We start from the raw sequence: 12943 nt of genomic DNA, 5'->3' as shown, positions 1-12943 counted from the left end.
GATTGATATCTTATCCTGGGAGTAAGGAAAGAACTTTGAAAATCATCTAGTACAACCTATTTAACAGATAAAGAAGCTGAGGCCCAGAGGAATGAGGTGTTGATTCTCTAGAAGGGGATAGAGCCATAATTTCATTGAAGGACTTTTGATTCATTGTCACCTCTAGACCCACTGATGAGCGAGCATAGGTCAAGTGAGGTCTCAGTTCTCAGAGTAATAACAATAATATAATAATTTATATAGGGCTTTAAGGCTTATGGAGTATATTACATATACTACCTCTTTTGAATAGAGGAGAAATAAATTCCTCACATATATTATGTCTTAAAGTATAATCTTTCTTCAAGAGAAATCTTTGTCTCTGACACCCTGGGATTCTCCTATTCTCTCCTTTTTTGCCCCCTCATGATAGCTTACAATTATATAACTCTTACTGTGTGCCAGACACTAAGCTAAACACTTCACAATTATTACCTCATTTCATCCTCACAACAACACTGGGAAATAAATGATGCTATTTCCATTTTGCAGATGAGGAAATTGAGACAAAGAGAGGTTAAGAGACTAGGGTCTTATAGCTAGTAAGCATTTGAGACTGAATTTAAACTCAGATCTTCCTAATCTCAGGCCTGAAGCTCTCTCCACTGTGCCACCTAGCTGCCTTTCAGTAGAGGAAGATTCTCATAAAGACCTGCCTGAATTTCTGTAGTATCTTCCTAACAAATAAAGCCTCTATTTTCTTTTTAACCCAATCGGTCCCTTTTTTCATGTACTTGCTGCTGCCAGACTGTCTTTTTTGACCAATCATGTCACTTCTCTGTTCAGAAATATCTTTGTCTGCTTATTACTTATAAAGTAGAATGCATACTCCTTGTCTGACATTCAAGACCCTTTGAAATATGGCACCACCCTTCCTTTCACAGTCTTATTTCATTTTACATATTTATGCTTCCACCAAGCTGGATTGCTCTAATAAACATCTGGTACTTTCCCACCTCCCTTCCTTTGCCCAAGTGGTTTCCTCTACCTGGACTGACCACCTTTCCCTTTTTTTGCACATTGGAATCTCAAGCAATCCTTAAAGCCAAAGTTAAATATTATGAAGCTTTAAGCCCTAATGCTGCCTCCTCAGTCAGAAAAATTGGTAATGGACTTTCCAATGACTACTCAGACCTCACATAACACTTGTTTGTACCTGCATAATTATGTGTATTTATGTAATCTGTGCAATAAATTGTAAACTCAATGAGAGTAAAGACTATTTTATCCAATATATGATCACATATATATGAGTGTATATTCATGTATACATGTGTGTAACATACATATTACACACACACAAATATATCTCCAAGGTTTAACATTAAGCTATCCACCATAAGCACTTAATAAAAGGGGAATTCTAAGTTAAATTAAACGAATTCAGAGTCATTTAGTTAGTAAATATTTATTGAGTACTATATGCAAAACATACTGGAGATAAGCATCTCAGTGGCCCTTATCATTTTCTAAAAATATTTTTGTTTGTTTCATTAAATATTTTCTAATTACATGTAAAAAAAATTTTAAAATTTTAAGTGCCAAATTCTCTTTCCTTCCTGCTCCTCCCCCAGCTCTTCAGAAAGAAGGCAAGTGATAAGATATCAATTATCCATGGGAAGTCATGCAAAATATAATTCTGTATTAGTCATGTTGCAAAAGAAAACACACAAAAAAGCAAGAAAAATTAAATTCTTGGGTTTGTTTTTTTTACTTTTTAAGTATACTTTTCAATCTGTACTCAGAGTTCATCAATTCTCCCTCTGGAGGTGGATAGTATTTTTCATCCTGAGTCCTTTGCAATTGTGGATCATTGTCTTGTTCAGAAAAGCTAAGCCTTTCACAGTTGATCATTGACACAATGTTGCTGCTACTGGGTACAGTGTTCTCCTACTATTGCTCTCAATGGTTTTTATCTTACTGACAATAGGGACTATTTCCTGAGTAGGTAGGTGGCTTCTCCTGAAGAAGGAAGAGGAGGAGGTGTGATTCAGAGCTGCCAGGGGAAATTTGTCTTTACTATCAATTTCGAAAGCAGAGAGTAGCTCAGGGCAGGCAGAGATGAGAGGGAGAATAAAAATAAACCTAAAATTGATAGGAATGGTACAAAGTGGGTTCCACAGGTTCAAAGCTTAGGAACTGGAAAAAATCTTGGAGCTTTTCTCATCCGACCATTTTATTTTAGAGAAGGAAACTTGGGTCTAGAGAGGTAAGTTATTTACCAAAGGTTCACATAGGGACTTGGTCACAAAGCCAGTGGCAAAGCCAGCTCATTTGACTCTTAGATCCAGTTTCCCCCTTCTGCGAAAATGAAACAAAGAATTATGATTACTAAACAATCCTGTCTTAGGGCACAGGATGCCTCAATGCCAAGAGAGCTCTAAGAAATGCAAGTTGTGAGATATCTAAATTGGAGAGATCACCTTCTCCACCTTTTGCCAGCTAAGGTCCCACTCAAAAAGGCCTAAAAGAAGGAGAGACACCTAAATCTTAGTTCCTATACTCAGGCACATTTGAGTCACACCCAAAGTCTCCATCCCAGTTGGATCACTCAGCCCAGATCTGTCCAATAGCTGACCTTCCGTCTTAGTTCCCAATGAAAAGTGAATGGAGCCACTCACATACCCTCAGGCCCCTTGAAGCCACTTCCTGTCAAGCTTTGTTCCCCTCCCTTCCCACTCCCCTCTTTCCTGTGCTGCTTGTTGGTCTTGGCAGCCACTGGGTGGGATAGGCACTTTTTTTCTGCCTCCCACTGGTCCCTCAGGAGCAGGGTTGGGTGCAACTGCTCCTGCTTCTCCAGCCCTATGCCCTGCTCTCAGAAAGGCTCCATTGTCCTCCAGACTGCACCCTATTGCCCGCCTCTCCCTGGGGCTCCTGGGAAGAGAACATCAAGTACCTCCCAGGATGGGTGATGGGACTAGCAGGTATGTTACATCAGTGTTGAGAAGTTCAAGAAAGAAGAGGCTTGGTGAGGTTGTGTTTGCAGTGGACAAAGAGGGATGATGTGGGCAAAAGAAATTTCACTTGTTTATTGATGAAGATACTGGAGTGGTTTGCCATTTTCAGCTCATTTTACAGATGAGAAAACTGAGGCAAATAGGGTTAGATGACTTGCAAGACACTAGCAAGTGTCTTCAATTCAGGAAGATTAATCTTCCTGACTCCGGGTCTGGCACTCTATCCATACCACCTTGCTGTCCTGAAACCTCTAGATAATAGAAGAAACCGAGTGGAGGAGAGGGAGGAGTGAGTATAATAGTTATCAACAAAGCTCAGCTGTACATTTATTTGTTATAACATACCCCTCATCTTCTTTCACTCTATCCAAGGCCAGTGTCCCCTTCTATCAGAGCCCTGTCCCTTAGTTCATTTAGATAACAAATCTTTGTTGAACACTCAGAAAAGGCCTGAAACAATCTTCTACACGGTATTCCAAAGTCTGTGCCCCAAATCCTGAACTAAAGAATTTCTTCTTGCTTTTCTACTAATGCCAATGGGCAGTTTGATGGTATAGTGGATAGAGTGCCAGGCCTGGAATCAGAATGACCTGAGTTGAAATCCAGCCTCAGACACTTAGCAGCTATCACTTAATTTTGTTTGCCTCAGTTTCCTGATCAGTAAAATGAGCTGGTGAAGGAAATGGCAATAGTCCAGTATCTTTGCCAATAAAATGCCAAATGAGGTAATGAAGAATCAGACATGGCTGAAATGAGTGACCAACAAATAGCTCCTTTGCCCCATGAATGAAAACACCAGCACTAATAGGTTAGACCCCATCTCCCTTCTCTACTCAATTCTAAGAAAAACTGATTGGTGCCTCTTTTTCCCTATTTATTCAATTAATTTTTATTTATTTTTAAAAATTCAAATAAGGCAAGATCAGGGTTGTAAAACTTCATCATGGAAATAAGGGACTAGCAAGCTCTACCACAAGAGAAGGTTCAGAGCTTAAGCTAATGTAAGGTAAAGCAAATGTAAAAATAAAGATATTACTGAATGCTGTCAGCTTCTATTCAGTTTCTTTGGCCAAACTCCCATATTGTGTTTTCTTCTGTCTTTCCCAACTCCTCTCACTTTGAGTCAGTGACATCCATTCATTCCATTTGTAATAAAAATCAGTAGGCTCCAGAGTATACTAAAGCTAGCTTGAGTTTAGTTCTGAGGTGATTGTTTTAAATTTTCAATGTGAGTATTTATGTTTCAGAAATTGGCAAATGCTGAAATCAGGTCTAGTGGTTTGTTGATTATCTGGACTTAAAAAATGCAGATTAAACTTTAAAGTATGTCTTATGTACATTTTTTCCCTTTCTTCTTCGGAGAACTTATTAGTTTAAAGGTTCATCAGTAATGATGTTTGGAGCTCTCCTAAAGTAAAAATATATATATATATTCAACTTTCTTTTTAAGTGTTTATTGAAGATTTATTATAGATAAGGTACTGTAATTAGGCAATAGGAATAAAAAGACAAACTGGAAAACAGTCCCTGCCCTCAGAAAAGTTACATCTCCTTATATTCTTACACCTATATCAATTTATATTTGCTAACTTTGTTCTAGATTACCTGACTTCCTCAAGAGTTGCTAACCTTTGTGCCATGAATCCATTCTCAGAGCAATGTTTTTAAATACATAAAATAAAATACTTGGGATTTTAAAGGAAAACAATTATATTGAAAAACAGCTATCAAAATATTTTTAAAAATAAATTCCTGGGCCTTTGGTTAAGATCCCCTGCTTTATTTTTTTCTTTTATTTGTTAAGATTTGTTTAAATTATTAAGTATTTGTTTCTCCTCTTTACCTCATCCCTGAAAAAGAAAAGCAAAAAACCCCTCAAAACAACAATCTTTGTAAAACAAATACATACATATTATTTTTCATTTTCTTTTTTCTTTTGAACTGTTGCTTCTTTCACAATATGATTAATGTAAAATATGTTTTACATGATTGTACATACATAACCTTTATCAAATTGCTTACTATCTTAAAGAGGAAGAAAGTGGAAAGGGGGGGGGAGAAAATTTGGATCTCAAATCTTTAAAAAATGAATGTTTAAAATTGTCTTTATATGTAATTGGGGGAAAAATACTACTAGAAAACCCAATATATGTACAGTCAAGCAAAATAAATTTTCATGTTGTTCAAGATCAAATGTGGATCTTGTTTTACTTATTCTTAGTCAATCATCTCTCTATAGGGAATGGATAGTAGTTTTCATCATTGATCTTGTGGTTGATCATTCAATTGATCAGAGTTCTGAAACTTTCAAAATTGCTCATTTTTATATTTTTAAAAAATATAATATCAGTTAGGGCATCTCAAAAAGTGTTAGTATGTTTATAAGCTATTAAAGCCCTTGCTTTAGGAAGAAAAGAACTGAATCTCTTTGAGCCTTAATTTTCTCATCTATGAAATTGTTTCCCATCCACCTCATAGAGTTTAATGAGGAAAGCAAGCCATCAGGCATTATGTGAATGTGAGAGAAGATAATGATAGTGATAAATTATTTCTTCCCTCAAATTTTTGTTCCAGTGCCCCATTGTGTTCTGAGGATGACCTTGGACTTTCCAAGGCCTGCCAAACACCTACCAGAGTGGGAAGGCTTTACATACAGGCTCAGTGACAAACTGTCATCCAGGATACAGCTCAGGGAGGCTCCTCAGCAGAAGGCTGGAGACCAAGTGGTGAATTTATTTGACTAAAGTAACTCTTGTAACAGTTTGCTAAGTAAAGCATAGTATGTAAAGAGTTTGGTGGTTTACAATCTGTGCTTCTGGAGGGAGCTGTCACACCTCAAAAAAGCCAGGTACTTTGGAATTACTGAAACAAAGAAAAGCCATTTCTTCCTAAGGTCTAAGACACTGGTAAACTCTAGGCTACACATCAAATTCATGGGCAGTTCTCAGGAGTCATTCTTTATGTTAAACACTCCCTTGTTAAAGCAGCAGAGGGCAGAGCTTTGCCATTGGAACAGGAGTGAAAATAAGGGCAAGGAATCTACCCTATGGTTGGTATTGGGCTCTGGCAGAAGTGAACCTTGGGGGTGACAGCCCCTTCGAATAAGTGGTTATAAGCATTATCTCTACCTACACCTCCATGGAGATTGATAGATATTTCCTGGCCAGTTAGTTATACCCAAGATCTTGGTCTTGATAGAGTAGGGAAACCATGAACAGAAACAATGACAGGAAAGACACATGGTTTAGTCTACAACCTGGTATTTATTATTCACCCACTGCCCACAGGCCAAGGGCTTAATGAATGAATGAAAAGCTTTTATTAAGTGCTTATTTGATAAATGCCAGTTGTTGTGCTAAGCACTGGGGACATAAATAGAAAAGGAGCTCAGTCTCTGTTTTCAAGGACTTCACACTCTCAATTGAGAAAGGCAAGGCATCTAGAAACTCCAGGGCAGCTTGGAAGGCCTGGAGGTGCCAAGGGTTCAGCTACAGGGCAGATGGCAAGCCCCAGAGTTTTAAGGATGCAGAGGGGTTGTCAACCCCATTGGAGTAGCCTGCCACTAATGGGGCAGAAGGAGCTTAATGTCATTCTTCACTTAAATGATGGCCATTTAATCTAGGTACAGAGACTACCTATACTTCTGGGCTTAAGATAGGGCCTAGCTTCTGGGACTGAAGGGACTGGCATTTCTGGAGAATGGAACCTTATGGGGAGAGGAAGAAGAGAAAAAGAAAGTCAGGATCATAAATTTAGAACTGGAATGTTCAGCAAAGGTCCTCAAGCCCCCTTATTTTAGAGATAAAAGAAATTAAAGCCCTGAACATTCTAATAGTCTGCCCAAGGTTAGTCAAGATTCAAATCCAGTATCTCTCCATTCAGTGCCCTAGGGCTCTTTCCACTATACCACAATACCTTATTGGTGCTTAGGTAGTTGTCTAAAGCAAGTGATTCTTAATCTTTTGGTGTCAGGGACTCCTTTTGGCAAATTGGTGAAATCTATGGACCCCTTCTCAGAATCACATTTCCAAATACATAGAACCACAAAAGAAACCAATGATCTAAGTGTACACATTCCCTCTTAGGCGACTTTTATTCCCCTCTTTGTCCTACTTCTTCCCTCCCCTTCCCCTTGCAGCTGGCAATCCTAGAGGACTATGCCGACCCTTTTGATGCTCAAGAAACAGGCGAAGGCACAGCAGTGCCTCCAGGGCCCTCAGAGAAGATACCAGAGAATGATGGCTACATGGAGCCCTATGAGGCTCAGAAGATGATGGCCGGTGAGCACAGGGGAGGGTCTTGTAGCACAAGTTAAGCAGTAGATTTGAGGGACTGGGCTTTCCTAGTTCCTAATACCTTATGGGTGTGTACAGACTCATTTATCTCTTTTATCATAGTCTTGTATGGTAATATCATAGTGTCTAGAGCTAGAAAAGGGCTTTAAGGTTTACACTGTCCCATCCCCTCGTTTTATAGGTGAGGAAGTGCTAAGCGACTTGCACAGTGCTTGACACAGCTCCTGGCATATTATAGGTATATAACAAATGTCTGTTGATTGATTTTCCCATGTACACAGTGGCAGTGCCTAAGTTTGAACCTGAGCCCTGTGAAGATAAGGTATATAACAGAAATGTAGGACAGGACCTTTGCTACTTACCCTTGTGATTTACACCATCAGACATAATGCAAGATAGGATATAAACAAGTGCTGTGAGCATATATTGATGAGAAGCATTGGTCTGGCCTTTGGGGATATTCATAATTGCTGGGTGTACAGAAGGAAGTAGACAAGACAATGAAAAGAGAAGTCTAAGAGACCATTAGAGGAAAGGTGAATCAATATAAGTGTAGTCAAGGAGGCAGAAAAAGCCAATATGCATAGAGGGAGCTGACTAGAAGCCAGGAAGACCTGTGTTCCAATCTTGCATAGGATATAGATTGACTGTATGACCCTAAACCACTTAATTTCTCAATATTTTGGACCAGAAGGTACCAACTTGTACTAGGAGAATTCTCTATATTATCCCATCATAAGGATATAACTTCATGAAATGGGGGTGATCAGCAGTACCAGTACAGCCAAAAAAGGAAGTCTGACTATAAATGACAAGGATTCTAGCTTGTTTCCCAGGAAAATGAGGATGGAGATGGAACTTGTAACTTCATGTCTATCCTGCTGGATAATCCTGGGTCCTATGATTGCCTCATCCAATTAGTTAACCCTTTCTTCTCTAGACTTTCCCTTCTTTAAATCTCTCAGAGCTCATGTAGTTCTGGTACCCTACCTGAGAGCCAACTCCGTTTCTTTTCTGAGGGAGCCTCCCTTAGAATGACAGCATTAGGTTTCTAGTCAGGATGGACATGAGTTTAAATGCAGGCTTAAAAACTAGCAGTGTGACCCCAGATAAGTAACTTAAGACCTACCTCTATTTCTTCATTTGTAAAATGGGAATAATAGTAGCACCCTAAGTCCTAAGGTTGAAAGGCTCAAATGAGATAAGAATTGCATAGCATCTGGCCATAGTAAGTGCTGCATAAATGTTATTGTTAAGACTAGCTGCCAGAGATGAGTCTCTGAGCTGGCTAAGGCTTGAAATTCCTTTCCTTTCCTTTCTTCTTATTGCCTCATCCTGGTAGAGATACGAGGCTCCAAGGAAGCAGCTGCCAAGCCCCTTCCCCTGTATGACACACCTTATGAACCAGCAGAGGAAGGACTTTCCCCTGAAGGTGAGGGGACTGGTCGACCCCGAGAGTCCCGTCTACCTGAGGATGATGAGAGACCCCCAGAGGAGTATGACCAGCCTTGGGAGTGGAAGAAGGAGAGGATCTCCAAGGCCTTTGCTGGTAAGTTTCTGGGCAAGGAAAGGGCAGGCTTGGGAGGGAGAGGACTCAGGGTATTCCCTCAGGTGTCTTATGGGCACCCTAAAGTGTGGAAATGCACAGATCAGGACACCACAAGGGAGGGCATCTGCTTAATTTGAGATGGGGAAGATGAGAGATGCATAGGGAGGCCGATCCATTTTCCTCCACTCCAGGACCTATGTTCCAGAAATTGGCAGTTGGTCAGTTCTGGGCATTATGGATGACTTTCTTAGCACTTTCTTCTGGCCTCTGTGTTCTTAAACTGTTATGACCCTTATTCTCTCTGGCATATCAGATGTCCCACTCTGGGGCCTTCAGCCAGGGTTAGATAGATGGAATATTATGGGAATGGACAGAAGGCCACTCTGGAGTGAGTAAAAAGGAATGCAATCCACGGAAATGTTTACTGAATACAGAGTATATGTCGTAGTAGAGTGGAAAAGTATGTGTAAGTGGGAAGCAGGGAGGATAAATGGGTGTTAGTAGAGGGACATAAAAATTATTTATTACAGTTTTTCTGCAGAATCCCAAGCTTGTTCATCTGGTGTGATGAAAATTGCTGGGGAAAGATGGGAATTAAGAGGACCCAGAGAATAGAGGCTGAAGATCCCTGGATCCCAGATGTACCTTAGCTTCTGAGTGATCCTGAAATGTGTCTTAGGGAGAAATAGTGGGGGAAGTGGGGAGGGAAGAGGTCCTGAGAAAGGAAGGAGTAAGGGATGCACTCTCCTAAACACAAAGTTCTTTAAATTAGCTGTCTGCCATTCACCCTGTCTTCTTTCTCCCAGGCCCAAAGGGATGGGCCCAGCTCCCTTCTTTTTCCTCTGCCTCTCCCAGGGTTGAACCCTTAACTAGGCTGGGAAACCACAGATTTCTAATTTGCTTCCTAGGAGCCCAAGAGAGTGTGTGTGTGTGTGTGTGTGTGTGTGTGTGTGTGTGTGTGTGTGTGTGTGTGTATGCGTGTGTGTGTGCGCGCGCGCGCACGCACACACACACGTGCATGCAAGCAGCTGAGGATGGCCAGTTTATCTCCTGAAGTCTCCTTGGAGAATCAATACTGTTTGTATTGCTTAATGGGAAAATCTATGCTCGTCATTAGGAAACCTCGTTAGCAACCCCGTGGTCGCCAGTGGCATCCCTCCTCTAATTGGCAATGCTCTGGATCTGGGGGAAGTTAAATTTTAATAATGTGTTTTTCCCCAAGTCTAGGTATTATTGACAGGCTGAAACTTAGATATCCAACCCATTCTTTGGAACTAGGTTTGGGGAGTGTGAAAGCAGGGGCTGTAAAGAGAGGGAGATGGGTTATAAAAGCTTCTTTTGGGGTGGGCAGAAGGACTCCCTTCATTTTCTTGTCTTTGGGTAATTTTTTTTTTCCCTAATCATTAACAAATGCTTTCATTAGACAGTTCTTCCCCTAAACCCGAATGACTTCCAAAAGGCTTGTACTCATGCTACTCCCCAGCCAGCCTCCCATTCTGTCACTGAGAGTCCCCTTGTCTTTACTATTCAGCCCTCTGCTCATAGTTCTGTTAGGCTCTCCTGCACTCTGGGTTTCTGTGTCTCAACCTCTATTTCTCTGTCTCTATCTCTCTCTCTGCTTTTGTCTTCCTTCCTCTGCCTCTGGCTCCAGTTGACATTAAGGTCATCAAAGACCTACCTTGGCCACCACCTGTGGGACAGCTGGACAGCAGCCCTTCCCTCCCTGATGGGGATGGGGACATCTCTGCTCCGGTCTCACCCTTTCTCTCTGAGCCCAGCCTAGAAGACGGCAGTGGTGGGTTATGAGCCTGGGGGAATACTGGGAAGGGTGGGCCCTGCAGTAGGTTATGTCCGAGGGACAGCATCCTCTTATGTCTCAGGACCCTGAGGCCCCTTCCTTCAGAAGAACTTCCTATGGAAGGGGGAAGGGAGGAGGGAATATCACAACAGAAGGGAACTATGTGTTGAAAAGAGGTATAGAGGATGAATAGGGAATTCTCTCCTCTTCTAGGCAGCTAGAAATTTTTTGGCAGAAAGAAGGAATCCTAAATTCTTTCCTTTTTGGTGTTATGGCCCAGTGCCAGCCAACAAGCCCTTACCCCTCCTCCAAAATGTATCTAATTCATCTCCCAACTCATTTGTTTTATAAATCTCCCTTTAAAATCCCTACATTTCTGGGAAGCAGGATGAGATAACACATTGAGTCCCTAACTTAATACATGGATGAATTTATCCAGTTAAATTATTGTGAATGAGGAACGTTGTAGGAATACTTAGCCTGGGCCTTATGAACTTGCTTTTTGAGAACTGTATTATAATTATTGTCATTACGTTATATTATAATTACATTATGAGGTTATATAATTATTCCTTCGTAATCCTGTGTATTTTATTTTATGCATTTAAAATAAATATTCTGTGAAACAATCACCTTCCTGCTAAAGGGGGTCCCTGACACAGAAAAGGTCATGAACGTTTCCTCTAGATTGAGGGGAAGTGATGGCATTTGATGAAAGGAGCTTAAAGAGGGCAGAAGGGAGAAGTGGGAGATGTTCAAGTCTCCAGGAGACCCTCTTCACAGTATTGTCCTGTGCACACATTTATATCCTCACAGCATCTTCTGAGAGTCCCTGGGTGCATTTCTGAGTGAAGTACAGGCCAATGTGGCTCAGGCTACACAACATACTATGTGTGTGGAACCAGCATCTCCACTGGATAACCTCAGCTGTCAGGCTTGCCCTGATCTGGGACAAGAGAGAACAGACAGACATCATAGGAAGCTGTATCTGCATATGAGGGAGAGAGGGAGAGGATGGAGGGGGGAGGAGACTAAAGAAAGTGATTTCAGTCCTTCAGGGGAAAGGAGGGAGGGCAGGCAGACAAACAGAGGCTCTGGGCAGGATTAGCCTGTCAGGATGGCACTGAAGGGAATCTAGTAATTGTTCCAAGATCGATAAGTCATTTCTGGAGAGTGGCTTGGCAGGGTGATGTGGGGAACAGTAATGAACTCTGAGAAGGGGAGAGAAACAATATTATCAACACTGAAGCCACCCTTGGGGGGATGGAATAGAGAAGGCTGCCTGGACACCCTAGAGGGAAGAGCTTAAGTGCTTTCTTTTGTTCCTTTTCTTTTCTTTCTAGCCTTCCTTTCCCACTATCCCCTCCCCCCAACTTCCTTCCTTCACCTAACAATGTAGTTGGGGGTCCTGGTTAGAATGATAGCAAATACCAACAAATTCTGAAGTGGGGGGTTAGAGGAGACCACGGGACCCCCTGACCTGCATGAGATTTCCTTGCATGTCTTTTGATTTCTTTTACTACCAGTGGGAAGTCTTTGGGATAGAAGATACTTTCCCATATCCATCCACATCTGAATCTAGCCAACTTTTGTAATGAGCTTTGTTTCTTCTCCCCAGCTCAGTTTGAAGGGTCCGAGAACTGCTTGTCACCCAGCAGAGAAGAGAAGGGTCGTCCCCTTCCTCGGCTTCCTGGAGGGAACTCTAAGGCAATGAAGCCCTTGAGCATTGAGCCCAGCAGCCCCTTAGGGGAATGGACTGACCCAGCTCTGCCTCTGGAAAACCAGGTGTGAGTGTCTGTGTCCCTTTGGGGCTCCCTCCCTCTTGCTGAAACTTGGACTTGGGTACTTGCCCCCTACCCCCAACCCTTCAATGGGAGACCTCCCTATGATCCCCGAGAGCAAACCTAGCCCTGAAGGACAAGGCCTGGGAGGGGGCATCCTGAATGGGTACTCCTCAGATGGCTATAGCCAGAGGGAGACCAGCAGAGATGCCCTCCATCCTTCTCCCCCTCAGTTGGTACCATGGGGCCATCAGCCGAACCGATGCCGAGAACCTGCTGAGGCTATGCAAGGAAGCCAGCTATTTGGTGCGAAACAGTGAAACCAGCAAGAATGACTTCTCTCTCTCCCTCAAGTGAGTTAGGTGGGTGGGAGGGCTGGCTGAACAGGAGGGTGATGGGAGGGGGGCCTAGTAGTTTCAAGGAAAAAATAGCTTTCCCATTCATTCACATTGAGGGCAGGAAAGATCTGTTTTCCACTTCCATACATAGGCCAAGTTTTGGATGTACCCTTTTACTTTATAATT

The 12943-nt window shown here is 41.9% G+C and overlaps 1 protein-coding gene across 2 annotated transcripts in view; it reads left to right on the top strand.

Annotated features, from left to right (window-relative positions):
* Window positions 1-12943, top strand: part of SHF (Src homology 2 domain containing F) — a 28105-nt gene that overhangs the window by 10385 nt on the left and 4777 nt on the right. Inside the window, exons 2-6 of one of the 2 annotated variants that reach the window (XM_074289516.1) lie at window positions 7135-7276; window positions 8634-8840; window positions 10492-10635; window positions 12257-12425; window positions 12653-12772. In XM_074289516.1, coding sequence (XP_074145617.1) covers window positions 7135-7276; window positions 8634-8840; window positions 10492-10635; window positions 12257-12425; window positions 12653-12772 — 782 coding nt within the window. The remainder of the gene's footprint in view (window positions 1-7134; window positions 7277-8633; window positions 8841-10491; window positions 10636-12256; window positions 12426-12652; window positions 12773-12943) is intronic. The other variant, XM_074289517.1, reaches the window with a different exon arrangement.

Source organism: Sminthopsis crassicaudata, chromosome 2 (genome assembly GCF_048593235.1).
Source record: "Sminthopsis crassicaudata isolate SCR6 chromosome 2, ASM4859323v1, whole genome shotgun sequence".
Lineage (NCBI taxonomy): Eukaryota > Metazoa > Chordata > Mammalia > Dasyuromorphia > Dasyuridae > Sminthopsis > Sminthopsis crassicaudata.
Note: the sequence above shows the minus strand (reverse complement) of the source record. Positions and strands in the feature narration are given on the sequence as shown.